This window comes from Anneissia japonica, unplaced genomic scaffold (assembly GCF_011630105.1).
Source record: "Anneissia japonica isolate Jap-2015-1 unplaced genomic scaffold, ASM1163010v1 scaffold1810_len1271414_cov176, whole genome shotgun sequence".
Classification (NCBI taxonomy): Eukaryota; Metazoa; Echinodermata; class Crinoidea; order Comatulida; family Comatulidae; genus Anneissia; species Anneissia japonica.
The window spans coordinates 1,116,034-1,141,663 of record NW_022702449.1 but is presented as its reverse complement, the minus strand read 5'-3'; the positions used below and the strand labels follow the sequence as shown (position 1 = coordinate 1,141,663).

The window sequence follows — 25,630 nt, the reverse complement described above, 5'->3', positions numbered from 1 at the left end:
ATTCCCCCCCCCCCCCTGTCATTTATAATGCTGTATGTAATCATATATTATTTGTTTTTTAAATGCTTTTTTAATTCAAACATATTTGTTATTTGTAATAATAAATTTTCCTGTTTCTTGTGTTGTCATTTTTATTGCTGTATACAATTGTATATTATTTGTTTTTTAATTCTGACATATTTGTCTTTGTAATAATAAACTTTCTTGTATTCAAAATTATATTATGCCTTTAAATAGTTTGTGTAATACGTGCGATTACCTTCTCACTGGATCTCAGAGTAAATCTTCTGTAAATATCTGTAGAATCTGATGATAGATGTTGATCTTTATTTATCTAACGTCCTTAGTACCTGTCACATCGCCTTTGCAAAACACAATTTTTGTTGCATTTTCAATCGCCATTTCCACATTGTTTTGGTTTTTTAAGCGTACTTCAGATTGACCATGCATACTTAAAAAATCTGTGTGCAAACATGTCTTAATTTAAGTGCAGAATACTTTAAGAGGTGTCCGGTAGAAAATGACAGATTGCTCTTGAAGTTTGCAATCTGTGTTGTGAAAACCTTCAAAATCATGTGTTATAACTTTACTTTTTTGTGTCAGTGTTTACACAGGAAAATGTCTCAATTCATCGCCTTTTCTCTGTTGCTCAACTTTATTTTATTGACTAGTCCCTATAGCAAAGCTAGCTTATTAGTCCCTCTAAAGCAAACAAACAAAAAAGTAAATTTGTCTAAAACTGTACAATATTTCCTAAAACTATTATAAATCAAAATAAAAAAAATAGCTATTAACATCATTTTACATTAATAAACATAGGATAAATTAGTTTTAGAAGTGTTTTTTTGTTTTTTGTTTTTTTAAATTTTTTTAAACCAGCTAGTTAACAGCATGTGGTATATTCAGGCCTGGGGGAATAATTACTGTATGCTTCCAACAATGAAAATTATCTTTATAAAATGCCTCTAGTTACAAATGTTTTTCTCTTCTCTATATAGCAACAATGATTGGCTAGAGCAAAAAAAAAGGGGGTTTTTCTGAAAATGCCTCTGGGGAAAAACTGTAATGCCTCCAACTGCCAGTTATGCATTCGCTCACTTTTCTATCCCTGGATATTTAATACTTACCTCCTGGTTACAAAATGTGAAAGATAAAATTGATTTCAAAATATATGTTCTAAAATAGAAAAACAAAATGCTAGAATCGGTATTATTAATTAATGCATGCTAAAGAAAAATCTGTCAAGTTGGTAATAAGAATACCTGGAAAAGCATTACTGTGTATGCTAAAGAGAAGTTTGTACACTATAAGAAAGAAAAACATAATGAAAAACAGCTCTACTGTGTATGCTAAAAAAAAAAAAAGAGATCCATCGAGTTGTTACAAGTAAAGATGCCCAACATTTTAAGAGATCACAAAAATGCTTATGATTTATGAGGCTGTTTAAACATCTTTATCTAATATGTAATGAGAATGACGGCACACACTAGGTAATATAAAGGTGTAGAAGAACATGCATCCTTGTAATTTGATGTGCATGATGTTGAAATATAATTTATATAATAGTTCATTGTATTAAACATAGGTTTTATGTTTTTCTTTGAAATGATAGTGAAAATTAGCTTGATTTTTTAAAGTAGAAATGAATTAAATTTTGAAAAGGTTTTGCGATAAGTACGCTTAAGTAACTCCTTAATATTAATAGAAAGCCATTAGACGAGAAATGGATCATGTTGGGTGAAAGTGTGAATTGTGCATTTTATTTATTGTAATAATAAATTACATTACATAAAGTCAATTGTTTCATCATATTTGACCTCAGTGCAATTTTCCTGTCCCATTTCAATCACCTGTACAGTATTTTATCAAACACCTGTATTTCACCAAACATTACTTCATCAAACACCTGTACTTTGTCAGGCACTTGTATTCTAATAGTGTATCAGTGTATTCTATCAAACGCATATATTTAATCAAATACCTGTATTCCGTCAAACTTGTGTATTCTGTTTAAACACTTGTATTCATAAACGTCTGTATTTATTAACACCTGCATTCATAAACACGTGTTTCGTCAAACATGTGTATTTTTATAAAACATGTATTCCCATTAAATATTTATATTTCATCCAATACCTGTATTATATAAAGTACCTGTTTCCTATATATTCAAATACATATATTTCATCAAATACCTGTATTCTATCAAACATGTATTCCATCACAGAAATTTGCTGACAGGGGGGTCCAACACACTAGAGCCTCGCTCAGGATCCCAGAATAGAGATCCCTGATAGAATTTATGGGAAGAGTTTTTATGGCCCAAATTGTGCATTTAAACCACAATATTAGGGATTGGCAATCAAAATAACGTTTACTTAGATAGGCAAATTTTCTTTGTTCCAACGGCCTCGTCGTCCCATCGAATGACAGTGAGGTCCAGGCCTACCCCCCCCCCCTCACAGGCACCGTCACTGTATCCTATATTCCAACACATACCTTCAAAGTGTTCCTTCATATTAATTGAACGACACTCTTTTAAATTGTAAACATTCTTTCAGGTTTAGCTTTTCAATGAAATCTTTTTTACCATAGTGAGAAACATATTATTCTGTATAAAGCAATGATAATAAATTCTCTGCAATAGTAATCATCATCTGTATGTGACAAGAATATTGAAGTGAACATGAATAATAAATGAACCCATTACAGGTTATTAATTAATACATTTATTTTATTTACTTCCATATACTCAACCATTGCCAAACTAATCTCCAGATTCAATGGCTAAATGACAGATTGCCTCAATTAATCCATCAATTCTAATGGAAAGCACTGTAAAATATTCATAAAATGGCTGCAAATATTATCAAATGTATCCTGTTTCTTCTACTGTAGATTAACAAAATATAAGAATCATAGATTTCATTTCTTGTAAATTTTTGCCAACAACTTAACAATGTAATAATTAATGTAATTCAAAATATACAGTTCAGCCTCCAATTCAAGACCACTTTGGGACCTGAAAATTTGGGGTGGTCTCAGGGTTTAGTTACCACTTTCAGAGGGTTATCTGTGTGTTAAAATATTAATGATGATTATTATTTGGTTCTTTCAAAAAGTGGTCTCAAATTGGGTATCTCTGGGTTAGAAAGGGTCTCGAAATAGAGGGTCCACTGTATATAGTATTTTATATAGTAATTATAATATATCTGTCTTATATAGTGTATTAGTAAAGCTTATGCATATCACATTATTACCTAGGTGATTGGATCTCCATAATGATATTATCAGCATATTATTAGCACTGCCTACTTCCAGTTACCCAATCCTCCAGTGGTGTGACAACAGGGATAAAGTGGCTTGCCAAAGAACATCCAAGTAGCCTCACAGAACCCCTGATCCTACAATTAGAAGCCCAGTACATAAGGTCTCATATCTCTCAATTTGTCTATTCAAGTTGTGTTTTTGATATCCCTGTATATAGATGAGATGATATCATCATGCCCATATATGGATAAATCACTTTTATTTGACATAGAAAACTTGATAGTGTATATGTCTTAAAGCATGCATTGAAAATATTTCTATTAACAAACATGGTTTTAATGTTTATACTTGAGTATCTTCTTTATTTTTTTTAATTTTTTTTTTTTATAGAAGTGTGAATTAAAGTCTCCCCTGAGCCTAATCTCTCACCAAGGCCAGGCTTTTATTTTACCTCAGCAAGTTACAGCTCAGCAAATGCAACAACTTCTCCAGCAACCCAGTGTCATGTCTACTCACCAACTTCAACAACTCCTGCAACTCCAGCAGCAGACATTTATCCAACAACAACAGGTAAGATCACTATAATTACCTCCGCCCTAATTAGATACGCAATTACTACTAATAATAATCCCATAGATTTATATAGCTCCAGTTCCTAAAACTAAGAAATGGATAATCATAAAATTTTGTGGAATGGTACATAATAATGTATTAAGAAAGAGATGATTCAGAAGACAAGGTAAAAATCACAGATATTCAAGTTTTACCTCTCAAGCATAAAAATAAAATAATGGAATCGCCCATACACAGTCTGCGTATTCGGTATTCAAGCACAGGGTGGAGGTATACTATGGAGTGACTGCCTCTAGTTTGTGAAAGTGTTAATTATTACCAATTTTATATCATGCTATGTCCATGAGAAATGATGCCTATGAACCAAGTGTACCTTGTCACCATGAAACCAACTATGATACCGATGAAGCAATGACAATGATCAACCTAATATGCAATAGCATTTATGAACCAACTGTATCATACACACTATGCCATGACTACCAATGAACCAACTCTTACAAGAAACCAACGAGCATGATTGTACCTTTACATTTTTGGACCAACTACAGTATGACACTTGAGAACCATATACCGACGTACCATGTCACTCATGGTTAATGAACCAACTATACCATAATGTACCACCTAGTTCAATCTAACAATATACATACTCTGTACCACAATAACTAACATAAAACTAGTAAACATGATTGTACAATGAAACAGAAAAAACATGGCACTGATGATCCTACTATGTGTGTGGGACATATTTACATACTCTTAACTCTACTGAACACTAAGCAGAATGGTCTGATTGGTCAAACAGTTTGGCTTGACACCTTGGATAATGGAGAAACAGTGCTAACCAAGAATTGATCTGTACCGTTTCAGTAGTATTCCTTTGTGCTGATAAAATTTAATTTTTTCCTATATCAAATATATCGCAGTATAAAGTTGTGTCCACACGATCAAATTTGAAGTGACAAAAAAATGTGACATATCATGCCCATTATGCTTTTGTACTGATAAAATTTACTCGGTACTACATCAAATATAGTTAATAATTGCAGTATAAAGTCCCATCCACACCATCACATTTTAAGTGACAAAAAATTGTGACACAAATTTTGTCACATAAAATTTGATAGTGTGGATAGAGCTGTACAAACTTTCATCCAATGCAAACTACAAACTTGGCATGTGTTTGTTAATGCTTGGTTCATGCTAAGTACAAATACAATAACACCTCCAGCCACCAAAACACCAATTTATCTCATGCAAACCTGGAGTCATTTAGCCCTGACAGTTTATTTACATGACAAGTAGGACGACTTGCTTGCGCTTATATTGATATGAACGAAGGTGTCAACTGTAACAACGCATACACTAGGAGAATCTATGTTTTATAGCTTTGAAAATACCAATAGCTATCTCCATTTCTACTAATTTATTAGACACGCAAACTTATGGATTCTGATGCTAATTAGTTCCACAACAACGACCTATATAAAATTGTTGATCACTTAAGCCTTAGCTTCCCATTTAGCATGCTATAATTGAGTAATTCTTAAAGACTTACGACTTACTACCACCTACAACCATTAGACGCTGCAGTTAGTAACAAGTTGTGAATGCGTGCCAGCCCTCAATCGGGTTCTGTCACTCAGACATATTAAGTAAGTGTCTCTCTCGGTTACTCGTCTTTAGAATGCCATTTTTTATTGAGCTGTTATCCACGGCTATGTATCATGCCTAACGTGTAATGCCCCATTTTATGAACAAACAACCCTCGTAAAATCACATGCATACTAAATATAACAAGTGAAATGACACGTTGGAATCGTTAATTCTGTCGTGTAAGTAGCTCTGCGTTGTGTATGAACCAGTCCTGGAGTGATATCGATGGTGTGCAGTTAATCTTGACTAAATAATATCACCAATAACTAAGCTTAATGATTCCTACTCTTGATGAAATTAAGACTGTAAGTAAATTGAGCGAGAAACAAACCCAGATTCTTCAATTTTTACATGTTCTGTTTAAATGATTAGACAAACTACTGAATTTTCGTCTTGTATTTCATACATCATTTTGTTTATTCTATTTGTTCTTAATGTTTCTAAATGTTTACTTAAATATAAATAACATAGAAGTCATGATAATTATTATTTATTGCAGGTTATTTATTTTTAAGTATCTTATCTAATCACATCGAAGTATAAAAGTTCCTTCTGAATTGATTCAAAAATGTAAGCTCAATCTAGATTTAACTCATTTGGGAATTTTCTTAGTGCTTGATAAAATTGACTTGGATTGACCAGGCAGTTATTCCTATTGTAAAAGAAGTCTAATAGATGTAGACAATAGCACAAAATATGCCTACTCTTGCTCTCGGGTTAGTCATTTGAAAACAATAAGAATTTAATGATTATCAACCTTATTGAGATACATACATATAACGTTTGATGTCCCATTACACAAGACTTACCACAGTACGTGTGATGTAACGCCATAGTAAAAAATAAACTTTGCTCTATGATCATGTGCACAGATTTATGATAACTGTATTGGGAATCTGGAGATCGTGGTTTTGAGTCCCACCCAAGAACAACTTGCGAATTTTTTAACACAAACTGACTATTCAGTACATTTTCACGTCAGGTTGGCTGAAATTACGCCTATACTTGATTCTCCTGATGCAAATCCAGTTGTCTATTCTATCACGACAATAACATTACCATTTGTATTAGAAATGTTACACTGTTACAGTGAATTTTCGCGTGGTCAAACTTTGCTAGACACAAAATATATGATCAATTGAAAAATACGGTATATAAAAAATAATAATAAACGAAGGAAAAAAATTCAATTGTTTTACAGCGGTACCAAACCAAACAGGAAATATGGCTTTTCTTTGGTTTGGCAGACGGATATTACTACTTTGAATTAAGATGAATTAATATTCTATTGTTATGCAATCAGATATCAGTTAGCATGAATTTAATTTTACATCTTGCAAATGACCTGGTGATCCTTAACCACAGGGTAACAGGGGCTAAATGGACCAGTACAACGGGATAACCTCCTACTCGTCTCAAAAGATGTACTAAGTTCTTTAAAGTGCACATGATTTAATACACACTGGGCCTATGGTTTATAGTCCTTTCAGAGAAGACTTATCCCGCCACCAGAACCGTAAGCAAGTGTGCCGCTCGAAGCAGCACCGATGTTATGGCTGTAGGTTGCAAGTTTTCTCAAGATTTCGGACTCAAGATTCACTTTATTTTGTCCAATATAAGAAAAATAGATAAAGTACATTTCATAAATATTGAACAGGAATAAAATACAAAGTATAGAAACAGGAATATTTTAAAGACAGTAAAAATTTAAAACAGCAATGATCTAATAAAACACTAACTTACTGTTGATATAACTGAAGTTAAATATAAAATTGTCTATAATTTAGGGGACTTGAAATATCATTAGTGCCTTATCTTCTTAATAAAAAAAAAACTGCACCTTGGGTCTATTTTTATTTCATATTTCATGCAGTTTGTGTATTATAAATAACTTCACCTGTAACTTTTTAAAGGTGATGATAAATAAAAGATAAAATGGGACCAAGTAATATTTTTGATACCTCATTTAAAACAGATTTACAAGATAGATAAATAATTTATTTTTATGTACTGTAATCAAATATAGTTAACATGAATTTGCAAACATCTTAAAGTTAAATATAGAATTTTCTAGAATTTCATCAATATTAACATATGTGGCAAAGACAAGCCAAACAAGTCACTTATCACAAATCCTGTTCAGAGAAAATGGCCAAAATATGCTGGAATGTCAACATTTTTGAAATCTATTTTATTACGCTAAACTAACCTTTATATCTATATACTGTATCATGCTATGGTGTTATTTTTTACAAGTTTTAACTATTTACTGATGGTTTCTGCCTGAGAAATGCCCAAAATCATAAACTTTGGAAGCTGATTTCTCAAATATTGTTATTTAAACAGCTGTAGGTTTTAAACTCCTGTAACTTCATAACGAAGTGGCGGATTTAACATGATTCTTTTACCATTCTATAACTCTCATTTTACTGTTTAACCCTGTAAATAACTAAAAATGTATTTTTGCGACGAGTGACTGATATATAATAAGTTATTTTTATTTATTTCATATATAATTTACCAAATACTATATATTATACTTTTTATTATATTTATAATTGCTATAGTTTGTCTTTTAAATCAATTTTTTAAACAGATCAATTTTTTTTACTTAAGCTTTGTAAGAGGTGGGATACAGTTAGAAAGAAATACAAAATGTATTGTCTTTTTCTCTAACCTATTCTATATAGAAAGAATTTTTATAATCCAGAGTAAAACGTCTTTACTGAAATATATTTTAGCTTTTTTATATTTTAATGTTTTATTACCATTTTGTAAGTTTCAAAATAAGTTCCTACAGACAACAATTGGTATTCGGAGCACTTCTGTTATCCATGCCATTAACGTACCTGGAATTATTAATGTCGTAACAATTAACATGCTTTCAGTTGGACCTTTTAACAACTCCACTTCCCAAGTCCTTTATTCACATCTGTTTAATTTTAAATGTTACTTTGAAAATGGACTTTTTCTACCAAGGTACTTTAATTTCTTGTGTTATTAATTTTCTTGCACTGATTTTTCCCCGATTAAATCAGTTTTTGATGTTATATATTAAAAACATGGTGCATTTTAAAGTTTAAATCATAGTATCTGTAATAGTGTTCAGTATCTGCAATGATTTTGTTAATATTTTATAATATGATCACCATTTTAATATTTTATTGCTTTCTTATCGTTTTTGATGCGCTATTTTGTACCATTTTACTTCACCCTTGGGAGGTTTTACGGAAATACATAAATAAATAAAAGGAATCCTAATAGAAATAAGCTGGAATGATATTTCCAGTCTTTTTACATTATTCAAGTTATTTTACGCTTTCTGTTACAACATAATATAAAATTAACCTTCGGGTGAGGTAGAATTTCTAAATTTTCAGCAGAGGGTCGGGTGCACTTTTAATAGAAGGGCTAAAGGTGGAGTACTTTGCCGGATTATTAACACATTAGTCAATATGCCAGATACGCACATGCCGCTCCTTGTTCCAAATGGGATGTCTGGATTAAAATTGCACCCAGGTTTTCAAATTTTGCCTCGGATAAACTACACGATTTGAGTACGTTTCCATGACATTCGAGCATCAGCTATTAATTAACTTTCGTCTGTTAATTTCCTAGATTCAGCGGAGAACTATCAGGAATCGTTCTTGCAAACTCAGAATAGCCAACTCATCCTGTCCTAAAATAGTTTGTCATCGTAAACACACAGTTCATACCCTTGCCATTCTAACATTCTTTTAATATTGACATACCCCTCCCGTTCTTATCAAAATAAGTATTAATGATATTGAATTGGTGAGCTACTGGTGTAATGTTATCCAGTGTGCCTTCAATTTCCAAGCTCTGATCTCCCCAGTAGCTAGCTACTCGCTGCCCTATATTCATTCATAATAACTGGGTAGTGTGTTACCATCCATCTCCTTTAACAATCAATCTACTGCACCTATTTAATATCGTAATTTGTCTGGTATAAGTCCAATTTTTAAACACAAGATTAGACAAAATTTTGGGGAGGTGGACTTAATCTGGAGAATCCCTGCTCATTCAAAAGGCAATTTTTCTACACTGTATATTTGAAGCCAGTTTTGGGGGTTGGGTTTTTTTTGTTTAACTGTACTCATTTAAATTATACCCTTGGCTTTTGCTTGGTGACAGGCTGGTACTATACATAAAATTGGACATAAAGTAGGGGGTTGGCTTATACTAAATTTGGGCTTATACCTGAGAAAAACTGTGGTATGTCCTTCTGTTAGCAATCATAAAATAATACATAATGGGGTTTTTCCGTTTCCTTTGATAATAAAATCATCACACTCTATATCCTTTAAGAAAAAGGTTATGACATATTGTGCAAACAAACAATAGCTGTCAATCAATGGGGTAGCCACACCTATGTAAAACTGTAGTACACATTATTAGCTATGGGGTAGCAACTCTTATGTAAAATAGTATGTAATATTTATACGTTCTTCTGTTTCTTCTGGAAAATAATCACACTCTGAATCCTTTAAGAAAAAGGTTATAACATGTGTGCAAACAAATAACTGTCAATCACTAGGGTAACCACACCTACTATGTAAAACTGGAGTACACATTATCTATGGAATACCAACTCTTATGTGAAACAGTACTTAATATTAACATAATGTGGTTCTTCTGTTTCCTCTGAAAAATAATCATACCTTGTATCCTTTAAGAAAAAGGTTATTAAAAAAGCTGTCAATCAATGGGGTAGCCACACCTATGTAAAACTGTTGTACACGTACAAGCTATGGGGTAGCAACTACTATGTGAAACAGTACTTTGTGCTAACATGAAGAACGTGCTATGTGGTGTGATTTGTATACATAGTGTATACCCACATGCATTGCTTATAATTGGAGTTATCCAGATCTGTAGGTTTCCTCAATTTCAGTGATCCAATTTCCTCATCATTTCCTCTGCAGTAATCAACAAGAAGACAACCCAATACATCTCAACTTAGTAGTAGTATAACATAGGCTTTTGTTTTCTTTTTTGATTTTTACCTCCGCCAAAGAGAATATGTATTCACTGCTGTCTGTCGGACTGTCTTTCTGTCTGTCAGCAAGATTGCGCAAAAACTAATGAATGGATCATTGTAAAATTTAGTGGAATAGTACTTACATAATAATCGATGAAAAACAACACTCAATTTTCAGAATATAAGGACAAGGACAGGGTCACAGAAATTTGATTTTTTTTTTTTACCCGCAAACATACAAGCAAATAATGGAATCACCCAACATTAAGGCAGCACTGAAGACAATGGTTGATTCCATTATATTCTTAAGGTTATTCTACAGCACTCAAGAAAATAAAGTGCCGTAATACGACTGGCAATTCCATTATTTTTTTAGTTTCGCACATTATACATGACCCATTAGTGCTGGATTCAGGCACAGTGCGAAGGTATGCACTCCATGGAGTGACTATTTTTTTTATTCGGTTAGGCACAATCTTACAAGTGACATAAAAATTAATGTTTTTAGTATAACCTTGTAAATAAATGATGCTATTTTTGCTATGGTACGGTATGTTCAAGTAAGAAAAATTAAAAATTTAAATTTTTAAAAATCATACAGTATTCAATAAACTAAAATTTTGTTTCTGATCCCTGAATGAACTCGTGGTATTAATTGTGTCATCTGGTTTCCTATAATATCTATTTATATAGAGCGGGATATTTTGACTTGTATCAGTATTGTGATGTCCCTATCCAATCTCACTGTGGCATTGCAGTGTGCTTGTACTGTTGGATTGGATTGGATTTTTTCGTTGTGAAACTTGCCAAAGATGAAGCATTTCCAGTAGGTTCTTTCTGATTAGCGGGATAGGAGACAATTCCCTGCCCTTGTTCTTTAACATGCACATGGGGCGCATTTAGCTTATGTACCTTCCTTCACGCTGTCAATTGTTGTCCATGCTTAGATACCACAGCTTGCACTGTAGACGGGCTGTGAAATGGTTCACTCTATGTTTCAGCCCTAACTAAATGTATTTCATGGCAAATGAAATATTGGCTGCTTGTCATCATCAAGCCATGCTAAACCAATGTATATAAAAAAAAAAACTTGCATTTCAGCCCTCCAGCTGAAACGCAAAGTAGAGCATCAATTAATCCAGGGACCAAAGTTATGTAAGTGTATCCATGGCTCAGTGCATACACTGTATGGCTACCTTGAGTTTAACCGACTTAGCTAAGCTCTCTCAATGTAGTCTCCTATTAATTGTGAACTTTGTAATATTAATATTGTTTGAGTCAGTATATTAATAAACAACGATGGTACATATTTTTATGGTCCTTTTATTTTCTATATGCATGATGCAATATGTAATGAACAATTAGTCTAATGATACATTTTATGATCGGTCATAAAATATCGTTAGGTGAAGCAGCCTTTATGAATTGAGGCAAATAGAAAGGTTTCATATACAGTACCAAAATAATGTATCTGGAAGGGAACCTCAAAATTCAGTCAAATATATTGAATATTGAGGGAATATTATCAACTTAAAATGAGGGACTGGTTGAATAGATTATATTATAGCACCCCCTGGTTGAAACAATGGTTTCTGCAAGTTTAGACATCTCACTATGACAAGTATTTGAACACTAACTAAAATAATTTTCTACAAAGAATATAGAAATATATATTATATGTACCTCTATTATGAAAATTTCTAATATTTGATAATATAAATTTAGAAATTATGCAATTAGATATTAAATTTTATTTTTCAATTTTATTTTCTCAAAGACAGACAGATATCGTTCATTATCAAATCATTTTTTGAACATGTTACATAAAAAAAAATGAGAAATGTTATTTCAATGATTTTGATTATTATGATTACCGTACATTTGAAATTATACACAGGCACTGCATAGACATAAGTTAATACCATTATGTAATTGAAACCATCCAATAATAGCTCAGAAACGATGTCACATGACCTCAACCTGACCACTTACTCTGGTGAAATGGTTTGTAATCCTATCGTGCAAAAAAAATAAGAATGTTCATTTGAGAAGCTCAGTTGAAATATGCTTTAAAAGCCGTCATATTTGTTACTTCTCATTAATAAGGATTCTGGTGCGAGTATTTATTAACTCTATCTAAGAATGTCCTCCGGTTTTTTCCCATTCATGGATAACGCTTATCTTCTGAATTATTTACATGGATATTTGTGCTCTAAGCCACAATATTTTAGCCATAAATATTTATATTTTAAGGTATATACATTTATAAATATGACTCACTTTTAGATGGGCCTGGATATACTTGCCATCCCAAGGGACAGTAACTCAAAATCTAATGTTTATGTAGTTAAATTAATGGGGGCCCGAGCACTTGTATTTCACAGGCCTGTATAAATGATCTGTTATACTGGCCGAATTAGTTTAGTGAGGCACTGTTACAATTGAGTTTAGGTCAGGTAATTCTGTAGAGGAAAATTATCATATCTCATATGAACAGCCCAGTATAAAAGATGTTTTTTCATCAACAAATGTTTTTGAAGGCATGTATCACCGTATTCCCTCATCCTCAATAACTAATTCAATTGTGCTATGTAATATAATTCTATATTTCTTAATTATTGTTGCATATATTTTTGTAGAGAACATGCTGTGATCCTGTATGATTACTATGAATTCTATTGGAATTTTATGTTTGCTGTTATTACCTGTCTTTTGTTCCTTCCTTAGGAATTACAGAAGCAGGCGCAGATCCTCCAACAGATGCAGACAGCCGCCGCTGGAGAAGGCAAGACCAATAAGCTCCAGCAACAGCAACAGCACCACCTCCAAGCTCTGGCCATGCAGCAACACCTGATGTCTCAGACTGGACAGCTTCTCTTACCACAATCTAATCAGGCCCTCCATCTCTCTCATTTAGGACAAGGTAAGCAATCACTACATCTCTTCTTAAAGCCAGACTCCGGGAGGAAAAAAATAATTTTGATATGTTGATTTTTTTAAGATGCAAAAAACTCGGAAACGATTAATGAAATACAGATTTATGAATATTTAAAAACTTGAAAGGGGTGTAGCCGCCTTTTTATCCACCTTTTTGCCCCAGTTTTTAAATATTAAAAAATCTATCTTATTTAACCGCTCATTATTTGTTTGTCAAATATGCTATTTGTGTCAAATTCAATTATACAACATCAAGAAGGATTTTCCTTCCAGAGCCTGCCTTAATAATCCTAACCCTTATTTATGTCACTGGTGATAGTTTTCAGCAATGTGGGTTAAGTAATGCTTATGTTGATAGCTCACTCATGATTTTATGTCAGTGTTATAGCTAATCACAAAATACTATGCTAAGGATGTGTTTATATTTTTTGTATGAAAAGATGGTTGAATATGGGCTTGGCATTCTATTTAATGTTAGCATTTGTGGAAAAGTCGGTTCATGGCTTACGTACAGTAGTCTATTGAAAGATATTGTTAAAATGTCCAGTGCCTTTGAGTTTTTGAAGTCTTATAATTTGTATAGTGCTTATGAAGCATGGATGTTGTTGAGGCCACCTGTTGATCTTATCGCAAATCAGTAGACCGATTCGGTGATGGGCGTCACATGACCTAATTGGGTGGTGTATCTAAAAAATGGCCTGGCAACAGCGGAGATTGCTATGGCGATTGTCCCAGTTTTTGCTTTAAAGATCATCATAATTGCTGTGTTTGTTCTTTTGAACATGATTTAAGTTATTCTAAGACGATTGTTATTTCCTGAAATTCACCACACAAACTTTTTGTCCAAGGAAATTTGAGATTTTTTGACATTTGTTAGGCCTAGGCCCTTGCATACTGTATCTATGGCCTGTTTAAGTATGCATGAGAATCTTGACCCGAGAACTATGCTAAAATTTTTTAGGCACGCTAAGGTAAACCAAGGATCACATATATTACAAAACATACAATGCAAGGAGAATGCTAGAATAAGTAAATAAACATTATATTGAACAATCGTATTGCCTTTCCTTGCCAGGTATTTCTCACGTTAACAGTGGGTGGTTGTTTTCAAAACCAAAACATTACCTTTTACTATACTTTCACATTGATCGCACTGTAATGTTTGACATTGTATACCCACTGTATCACATGACTGGCTGTAAACAAACATCGCCGAATCGGTCTATTAGACTGATCATGTGGTTATTACTGGACTCAGGGTTCCCGGAACGCCACCCTCAGCGGCGAGTGCGAAGCACAACTCAGGGTCAAGTTTGGAACGTGAAATTTGGATAGGGTTTTGTGGTCAGATTTGCGAGAAAATCTTCAGCTACCCGTATTTCTCGACTGAGTCGTCAGTAGGAGCTGTAATTTGTATGGCAAGGAGATTGAGCAACCCTTCATTCATATTAAGGGAATTTATGCCCAGAAACTTTGTAGAATATTAATATTTTGGTTATAATAGAAAATATTCATTTTTTGGTGACGTCACACTCACGTACGTTAGCATGCATACGTCATAAGCTAGATTACGTCACCTTTTCCTGGTAAGGCAAACTTTTTTCATGGATAAACATACATCACTGCTTTGCACATGGATGCCTTGCCCAAGCCAGGGCTACAAGAGCAGCATTGTTAGCATTGTATAATACTTAAATAAGGTACCTCTGCAAATGAATTATTCTTAGTTATTTTTTTTTCTTATTTTAATTTATTTCTTCTGAAAGTGTACTTTCTATCACAAATAATTCCACTGTCTTAGTTAGGCCTAGGCCTAGTCTTATGCCTCATCGTCAGCCGCTACACAGTACATCAGGAGCCCCTCCCCCATACAGTACAGACGTTTGCTAGGTAACAACGTGATTGCACCTTCCTTCCCAGGTGTTCATGTAACATTGACATAATTGTTAGCTAACCAGTTGTGTGTATTTTTTTTGCATCCCCTGTTGGAAAGAGGGATTCAAAATAATTGTCTCCATATCTTTGCTAATTAAATTAATCATCGTAATTTACCGTAGCTTACACTTACGAATTTAGTGCTTAAAATGTAAAATAATCATTTCACTACCCGACAAACTCCGAACTTTATTCATTCATTAGGCCTATATAATAGTTTCATATTGCTGTACTATATACTCCAACAGCACTGGCACATGGTAACAACCAACTGACTGCAGACCATTTCCGGTCACACATTACTCTCCATAACACAGCACCCCTTGTTCCGTCACCTCTGGGTATTGGATGTTAACATTAAGCCCAAACCAATGTGTTTATGCTGGTTTATATTGTTTCTGAAAATATCATTAGAATTCACTGATCTGCATACCGTAATTATATTGTAGGTCTTGAATGCCAGTTTTTGTATTTTAACATTTTCAAACTAAATGTTATGCCTTAAAACTAACCAGCGTATCGATAGATCAATCAATCAATCACTTAGTCTACTCATGTCAGTCAATGTATTGATTGCTTGATTGATCAATGGATAGATCAATCAATTTATTGACTGATTAATGTATTGATCAATCAATATGTCAATTCACAGGGTTTAGCCAGAAAAATGAAATAGGCCGTCCAAAATATGATTTAGTTTAATGCAACATTTGATAGATTCGAAGAATATAAAAAAATTGCTAAAGGTAGACCAGGCCCAACTAGGCTAGGGCGAGCTGACAAGGCCAAACCGTCACGATAAAAGTGGCCGTTCAAATAATTGTTGGCTGTCTAAAAGACAGCCAGACAGCTCTCTAGCTAAGCCCTCACTGATCAACATCATTAGTCAAATTGTAGGTCTTAACTATTCAATGCCAGTCTTTGTATTTTTACAACTCAATTTTACACCCAATAACTAATCATTCTGTGCACAAATCAATCAATCATTCAGTCATGTCAGTCAATCAATCTATCTATCGATTGACTGATTAATGTATTAATCAATCAATATGTCAATTCACTGATCAACATAATTAGTCAAATAGTAGGTCTTATCATTTCAATGCCAGTCTTTGTATTTTAACAACTCAATTTTTATCGTTCTATGGACAGATTAATCATCATGTCAGTCAATCAGTCTATCAATTGACTGATTAATAGATAAATCAATCAATCTATTGACTGATCAATCTATTGATCAATGTGTCAATCTCTTAACCAAAATTATTTTATCAATTTTTAACAACTCAGTTTTATGCCCAATAACTAATCGTTCTATGGACAGATTAATCATCATGTCAGTCAATCAGTCTATCAATTGACTGATTAATAGATAAATCAATCAATCTATTGACTGATCAATTTATTGATCAGTGTGTCAATCTCTTAACTATTATTTTTTTATCAATTTTTAACAACTCAGTTTTATGCCCAATAACTAATCGTTCTATGGACAGATTAATCATGTCAGTCAATCAGTTTATCACTTAACTGATTAATAGATAAATCAATCAATCTATTGACTGATCAATCTATTGATCAATGTGTCAATCTCTTAACTAATATTATTTTATCAATTTTTAACAACTCAGTTTTATGCCCAATAACTAATCGTTCTATGGACAGATTAATCATCACGTCAGTCAATCTGTCTATCAATTAACTGATTAATAGATAAATCAATCAATCTATTGACTGATCAATCTATTGATCAATGTGTCAATCTCTTAACTAATATTATTTCAACAATAAGTTAATAATAATAATAATATTAAATATAATGAATTTATTTAGCAATTAATGTAGAGGAGTGTAAACCCGGTCAAGATTGCTGTACAATTACACCATTTCGTAAGCAGTTACAGTAGAACCTTCCAAAGACACATTTTCAAATTCATTTATTCGTCGTTTAGCTTCTCCTTTGAATGCTTTGCCAGCTGATTGTTTTCTAATTTCCTTTCATCTTGCAAATTTTAAACCTTCTATTAACCATTTTCTGCTTTTGCCATCCTAATCGCTTACCTTAAGTGGCCCTTGGCCTTGTTTGTGATGACCGAACATAAAATACAAAAAAATCAGTCAGCTGGTCAGTTTAATGTACCTAAATATTTATGAGAGGAATCTATTCACTAATGAAATTATCTAGATGTGAAAAAGAAACAGGTCTATTATTGGATAATATATTGATTAGTCTATTAATATTTCATTAATTACTAAATACATTGTGTCTATACACCAACTAATTCTGAATTCTGATTGGATATTATTTTCCTAATCCAATCCATACAAGCAATAACATGCAATCAAAATTAGGAATTTGTTTCAGACTGGTGTAATAATAGTATATGATTATTTAATAATAAATTTATTGGTAATTTATATATTGATCTATAAACCAATAAAAATAAAATTATTTTATGTGATGCAATTTTCAAAGTTGAGTTATATTATTCATTCTCTCCAGTTTACATTTAATTGCTTTTCTGTTTGTAAACCTAATGGTAGAAGCATGGGTTGTTTGTTTACTTTAGTTCTTATGTTTACATTTAGTTATTTACTTTTCCTGAGTTGTTTTTGTTGAAATGTATTTGTATCCTGTTTTTATTTGTATTGCTTCATATTTTAGAGTAGGCCTTACCTGCATATGTATAATGTTTTAATTATGCACAATTCAAGCAATTATTTCAAATTTATAATATTTTCCCTAGATAATGCAAATATTTATTTTCATATTTTTATCTTATTTTACTATTCAAAATTAATTATGTTGATATCTAAATATTTTTTAAAATTTTGGCTGTTAATATTTGTTTACATTTTAAATCTCTTAATAGGCTTAGAAATTGACTTTGTTATTTTAAAGTATATCTAGTGCATGATTTAACTAAACACATTATTTTATTATGTTAATTGATTTTATTTTGAAAATACTCATCTGTGTTAAAATGCTAATTGATAATTTACGTAACTGAAATCGACTCATAAAATTTACAGTCGATTTTAAAAATTCTCAGCAACTAGTGACCTATGACCAACGTTAAATTTGGATTGTTACCCAACATTTGGGACCTGAGCAGTATTCAATGCTTGCATGTAAACAAAGTAAGGCGCGACTTCTTTTTACCTTGTTTTGCCAACTTAGTTTTTTAAAGATTGTCAAAGGAGGGCGGAAAAAATAAAAATAAAATTTTGTTTTCTTAGTTTTGCCAAAAACATCCAGGTAGAAGAGAACATAAAACTAAAATTTTATTGGTGAATGTAAACAGTGAAGTAATGGGATGGTTAAATGCTTAATTTTATAATAAATTTATATAATTAGGAAGAAATAAATATACATATCATATTTTTGGAGATTTCAAGGCAGCAGCGGATGTAATAAAAATAAAGAAAAACTCAAAATTTTTTTTTTGCTAATTGCCCAAATATAAATATCATCATTATTGGCTGGCGGCGGGTTCGCTAAGGAAGGTTAAAAAAAAGTCTGGTCTGAACAGTCTATTTCTGATCAGAGACTTAATTGAGCCTGTATAGTACTGTAGATTCATTTCTGATGTTGATGTTAATTGTGCGTGTTATATTTTGTTTTCTTCATGTCTGTTCAATCCTTTGAACTTTAGGTACAGGTAATCAGAGCCTTTTAAATTAAAAATTAATTCATTGAGTAACTCAACCATTTTGTTTTACCTGTATGAGCTCAAAGCAAGGTTACTTTTAGTCGTATCTTGATTTTCATGCATTATATTGGTGAGTATAAATAAGCATTGTGGTCTAACAGCTTCCTCGTGGCGGGAATGTTTCCTTTTTACACGACCATTTCATTAATTTGTTCGTATTTGTAATTGCCAAATCATTTCAGAACAAAGGAATGATGTCATAATGATGTCACTTATAATTTTGATTATTAATATTCAATTGTCCTCTGGGAAAGGTGTAATAATTCTTGATCAAGATTTTATTGCAAAACATAATATAACTGCTACTTAATTCTATTGCTAATGAATATTCATTATGCCCCATTATTTATTTATCAATTGATAATTCAAATAATACGGTACCTAATCCAGAGAAACACTTGGTTGTAATAGATCTGCATAAAATTAAGTACAAAATAATAAGCAGAATAATAAAGATGATAATAACAATAACATGTTTTAAGTAAATCAATGGAAAGCTGCACGCATTCGATAACATGTTAATATAATACCATGTGTTATAATTATATATGTCTAACTGTTTACATAGTATTTTGTGAACAATAGGTTGTTTAATAGTGTTCGATTAAGAAGGCACTACTCTTAAATAAAGCGTGCAAGGCTTATTAAAAATAGAACACGTCTATAATAAGCATCACTCCACATATTCAAGAATGGCGCTTGGCGAAAAAAAAATGTTTGGTGTTCAACGCCTCTTCAAGGTCGGCCCTTAATAAAATAGTTTTTGGTACTTTCAGATTTACATGATTTAATTATCCATTTAATGTGGTTTTTTTTACATAGAATTTATTAATGTGCTTTACTGTAATTTATTCCACACGGTATCACCTCAGGTATTATTGATGAATATTTAATAAATAGACAAAATTTTATCTCCAGGTTGAATCATCTTAATATCGCGATCGTCACTATTAACTACTGCATAACATTGTCTAAAGGCTTGAATTGGCTCGTGTGAACCATTTTTATAGATAGTGGTATTAAGACAGAAATATCAGGAAATAAGTCTAACAAAAATAAGTTATTTTTACCCTAATATATGTTTAAAAAAGAAAAATATGTATAATACTAATGATTATATTACCATTGAAGAGACCTACAATCTTGCAACAAGTGTCAAAGAAATTAACTTTTTCAGTTCTGACATTCTGATTGTGAATATTTTTGACATTTCATTTTTGCCGATCGGCTGTAATTGACAGCTGGAGCAATGCGCCGTACTTCCATCGTGTTTCCTTTTGCTGAAAGTCAAAAGTGATTGTTACATGTTTAGGCACATTTCATTTTTAAAGAGACATAACTGTCAGAGGCTAGAAGTAAATGAAGATGTTTCAGGATTATCTCTGCTGTAATATTCTTAAGATTTTGCTGTCTTTATTGACACATTAAAGCATGCATTAAGTTAATGGTAATATTTGCTAAGTTCTCATTACATTCTCAGCTTGGTAACGGATCTTTATAGATCTTTTTCCCACTAAACTCAATTTGGCGAAACAGCCGTAAGAAATTGTCTTCCGTTCCATGAAATTGTCAGATTTCAGGTCTTGTCGTTAATGTGTGAAAAGGCTTTCTGCATACCTGTAGATATTCTCAACCTCTCTTGCCATTTATATTTAAATAACTATGCGTGTGAGTTTTTGTACTTTCTGCGTGTAAAGAGATGTCCAGTTATGTGATAGTTTCACACATGTTTGTTTGTGTGGAAGTGCGAGAATGAATATTGTTCTATTATACTCGTCCTTATTTACTATAGTAGATTGCAGAAGGGGTGTGTTTGACCTGTATATCTGCTAGCAGATACGGTGTTAACTAACACGGAGTGGAGTTAAATAGCTTGGTAGTTAAGATGCTTGCCTTCCAATCCCATGGTCCTGGGTTCAATTCCTGAAATGATAACAGGATTTTTTTTTCTCTTCCAAAACAACTCCCCACCCCCTAAGCCTCATAATGAGACTTAGTCTATGTAGAGCATTTTTGTGTGTACAATATGTAACGGGATTGCCACTTTAAAGAGTGATTAAGTTCACTGTTTGGCATACCCTTGGCACCAGTGCCAAAGCTGAATGAATAAAACAACCACCATGAAAAAAAATTATAAATAATGGAGCATTTAAAAATTGTGGAAATAACTTTGTTTAAATATATATTATTCATAAGATTTTTATGGTGTCAGTTTATGCAATAAACATTTGTTTACTATGAATGCCATGAAGCTTTCTGGAGTGTCAACCGATTTAAGGACTGACCATTTAGAATGTTATTTTTGGGACCAGGACTGCAGTATGTGCATGTCAACACACAAGTTTATGTACTGTATGTTTACTCTGTCATTTTGTGAGTGTCGATTGTGAATGAAAGGAATAGTATGCATCTCTAAGTTCCCAGCTATGTTTTTGTACGTAGGGTGGATTGAGGGGCAAGAGAAGTTATGAGATTAGAGAGAGGGGTGAGAGAGGATAGATAAGCAGTTTACATCAATAAAAAAAAAAGAACATAAAGTGTCTGTGTGTACCAACAATAGGCACTGTGTAGGTGGAAGTAATTATTAATGTTTATATATTACTGTTACTATGTTACTTCTACTATTATTGACATATTATTATTGTTATTAATATTATTGTCATTGTTATATTTTGTTGTTGAGCATATGAATTTTCTTATCGTGACATGGAATTTCTGACAAAATACATCTTATTCAGATATAATATGTGTAATGTTAATTCACCTTCATAGTTTCTTGAACTTTTTTAGTAAATAAGATATCATGCATATACAATTTTTAATTTAATTATTCAAATTCTGATGGACATTAGTAGTTTTTAAATTAATTATAGTATGTTTAAAAAAAAAAATGTGTATTTTCCTCAGCAATGAGTGCAGCCGAAGTCCAAGCACTGTGGAAGGAGGTGTCAGCAAATGTTGTTGACGAGAAGGCAAGTTCCGTATCAACAGGGGCAAGTTCATCGGGATCGTCAGTGGTCACACAATCTAGGCCCGTTGTAAAAGGCATCCCAGAGGGCGCTCTAATGCATCCTGCTGGCTTCTTGGTTGCTCCTCCACAAATGCATCCACAGGGAATGATGTAAGTGGCATGATTGAAGGATAGAATAGTTAACAATGGTGGAGAGTAAGCCCTGTCTACTCTTACGCTATAACATTATATGATATGCCCAGATTTAGGTATAATATGACATCGTCATATCCATATAAAGGGCACATCATACAAATTTGTCACATTGTTTAAAACAGTGAGATTATCTAGTAAAATAATGCTGGAAAACTCTCTCTAATAATGAAAATAGGTTCCCAGCTGGAGAGTGTGTCTACTATTTGATGCAGGTTTTTTTAGGGTTAAGCTCACAAGTCGGCGGTGGTAGGCCTAATTACACATTATTTCGGTTCTTTTTAGCACAGGCCTAGGCAGGGTTTCATATTTCATAGGCTTACTATTAATACAGCCAGCTCAACCTCACAAAAAGCAAGATGGATCACTTATTATTATTATTACTTATTATTTAGCTTATGATGCAATGATCAGTATAGGGATGATAGGAAAGAGTCTACTTGCCTGCTTGCAAAAGCCTTATTTTGAAAACTGAAAAGTATAGAAACAACTGTAAAACTTCAAATTAAAATTATGGAATCCAATAAGCTATTAAATTTCTATGAGACACAGTAGTGAAACAATTCACTTTTTACTGATTTGCAATTGCAAATTTTTTACTATGAAAAATCGTACCCAGTTTAAGGGCCAATGCAAAGAACATCAGGACATTCATGAATTTCTGTGGAAAATGTTTTCAACTGTTTGTTATAAAGTATTTAATGTAATTCACATCATATTTTTTTTACATACAATATTTTTTCATTGTTGGGCTTTGTGCAATATAATTGCCATTTATTTTTATAATCAAATTGAATAAAACAGTTTGCCCTCCAATTCAAGACCACTGTAATTCAAAACCACTTTTTTTGAAGTACTAAATAACAATCTTAAATCTTTTAACACACACCTAACCATGAGACTACCCCTAAATTGTCAGGTTTCAAATGTGGTCTCAAATTGGAGAGCAAACTGCATGTTGGGTTTTTGCTTTCAACATAACTTCCATCCAAGCTGAATTCTTGGATATCTCTTCATTATAAATTCAAACACAAAATATTACACACTACATCAAACAAAATTACAAACGTTCACACAAAAGGAAGCAAATTAACCAAGTACATTATAGTCATAATAGACAAGAAATTGCATTGCAATGTGAGGGGGAAAAAAACGTAATTACCTACAGTATGCAAGAAATCATGAATGATACGTCAATATAACAAATGTAATACACACATTAGAGTAAAGTTATCTATATCCTGGTCGTTCGAGCAAACGCCTTTGGAGCACATACTCGGTTCTCTTGGGGAGTATTCCATTTGGAGCTTGTAATGAGCATGTTAGCAATCAAGCCTACCAGGTACCTTCTATAATACTACTGGGTAAATAGAGACCGCATGAGTAAAAGTGCCTTCCCTAAAGGACGCAGAGGAAATAGAATAGCATGGGATTTCAAAACGCTGACCTCAAATTTGAGCTTTTAAACAGGATTCATAAGTCATTAATTATAGACCTCACGATCAGCTAAATTTGCTACAGTAATTAAAAATTTTATAAAGGGATAAAAGAGGGCATTATACTTTTTAAAATTTCATTTCCTGGTGCTACTGAGGTAAGGGATCAGTGCATGTTTTTCTGATTCCATCCAAAGAAAATTTTGACGTTCGAAGCACTGAGGGGTTGGGGGTGATTGAGATTTTTGTTTAGAAATTCTTGACCGTAGATATTGATTGGTACATGAAATTTAAATAAAAAAATTGGTTTGTTTTGGAGTAGCATGCTCTTCTGTTTCTTCGTTCTTTTCTTCCCCTTTTCTCTCTCTTTTTTTTTTGCGGACCCTAGCCCCCGTCTTCCCCGTCTTCCCCCATCCTGGATCCACCCCTGAATTACTCGTCCTTTCCCTTTTAGATGTCAATCAATCTATGTCAGTCAATGAATTGCATAGACATAATATGCTGTGCCTGAAAAATGACTGTGCACTTTTCATAGAAGCTAGGAGATATCTTTTATATGTATCAATTAATTGAATGGAAAGAGTATTCAGTCCGCTAGTTTTGTGCGTAAACATATCTAACACCCTAATCCTGATAAACAGGTATGGGAGAGTCCCCACTGCCATTACCAACTTTCTGCACCAGGATATACCCACACATTGTTATTGTTTATTTGTTCTCTACACAGTTAATAATGCAAAATCTTCATTAGTATAAAATTTGAAGCTGGCACGCTGCTATTTCAGTGTGAAGTTGCATTGGGCCCACTTTGACCATATTACAAAGCGTGTGCACTTTTTATGGCGTGACTACAGCAATTACGAAGCAGAGTAAACTAAGTATAAACAATATCTACATCTTGCACTAATTACAGAACAGAGAGCTCAGAATGTTTGCTTTTTTAGCAGGCATTATTAAGGATAAATGTGAGCCTAAACAAAGTGGCACTGCCAGTCGTAAACTCTTCAGGTTCAGGAAAACAATAGCTTTCGGAAGGATACATTTGAAGCCTCTCCGAATGGGTCATCATTTACAAATAAACATGGAAACGATAAGCAATATCGTCAACACATTAAGGAAACCAGTATAATCTGAATACACTGTTAGGAAGCTGGAAGTAATTAACTCGGCTTCCTTCTAACCTACATTTTAAACTTTTTTTTTCTTCATTATTATTTCACTTAATATCTTTCACATGACTGATTTAGGGTGAAGCACGCGTTATAGCATGCATGCATGCATGAGGAGAGTAAATATATTCTTGTAAGCATTAAATTAAAACTCATTGTAAGTCATTTTATAGATACTATAAAGAATTGACCTTGTTATAAAACATTCAGGTCAAAGTTAAAAGGTTAATAATGTGTACTACTTATAAGGAGACCAACATTATTATTGAAAGTAACATCAATCAATAAATATGAAAGGAAATGATAGCATTGCACAACGGTAATATTTAATTGGTTTGCGCCTTTAGTTTAGCGTATTGCTTTCGTGCGTTTCAGTGTCATTAGTGTTCTAATTTTATACACTGATATTTTATATTTATTTTTCGCAGAATTCCAGGAGAGGAGAGTGCAATAGGCTCCACAATACATCCACTGTATGGGCATGGGATGTGCAAATGGCCTGGATGTGAGACTAGTTGTGATGATTTCCCTAGCTTCCTAAAGTAAGTCCCTTTATTTGATTGATTGATTAATTTATTGATTGATTACCAGTGTCTTTAAAGTCGTGTTCAAAAACTGCATCCGTCAGCTGACGCAATTCTGAGGGCAATTCAACGCCACAACGCGTGCAACGGATTGTTTTTAATGACAATCTGCTCAGACTGTCACTGACAGCAGGCGACATCGCATCGTCTGGCGGTTACAAGGATCACATTTGGAATTGTCGGCCGACC

General features: G+C 32.9%; 1 protein-coding gene across 2 annotated transcripts in view; it reads left to right on the top strand.

Annotated features, from left to right (window-relative positions):
- Nucleotides 1-3,660: 3,660 nt before the first annotated feature.
- LOC117103934 (forkhead box protein P1-like) overlaps nucleotides 3,661-25,630 on the top strand; it is a gene marked incomplete at its 5' end in the record, with an annotated part of 44,310 nt that continues 22,340 nt past the window's right edge. For both annotated transcript variants that reach the window (XM_033244593.1, XM_033244592.1), the window contains 4 exon segments: nucleotides 3,661-3,840; nucleotides 13,232-13,427; nucleotides 21,997-22,210; nucleotides 25,286-25,399. In XM_033244593.1, coding sequence (XP_033100484.1) covers nucleotides 3,661-3,840; nucleotides 13,232-13,427; nucleotides 21,997-22,210; nucleotides 25,286-25,399 — 704 coding nt within the window.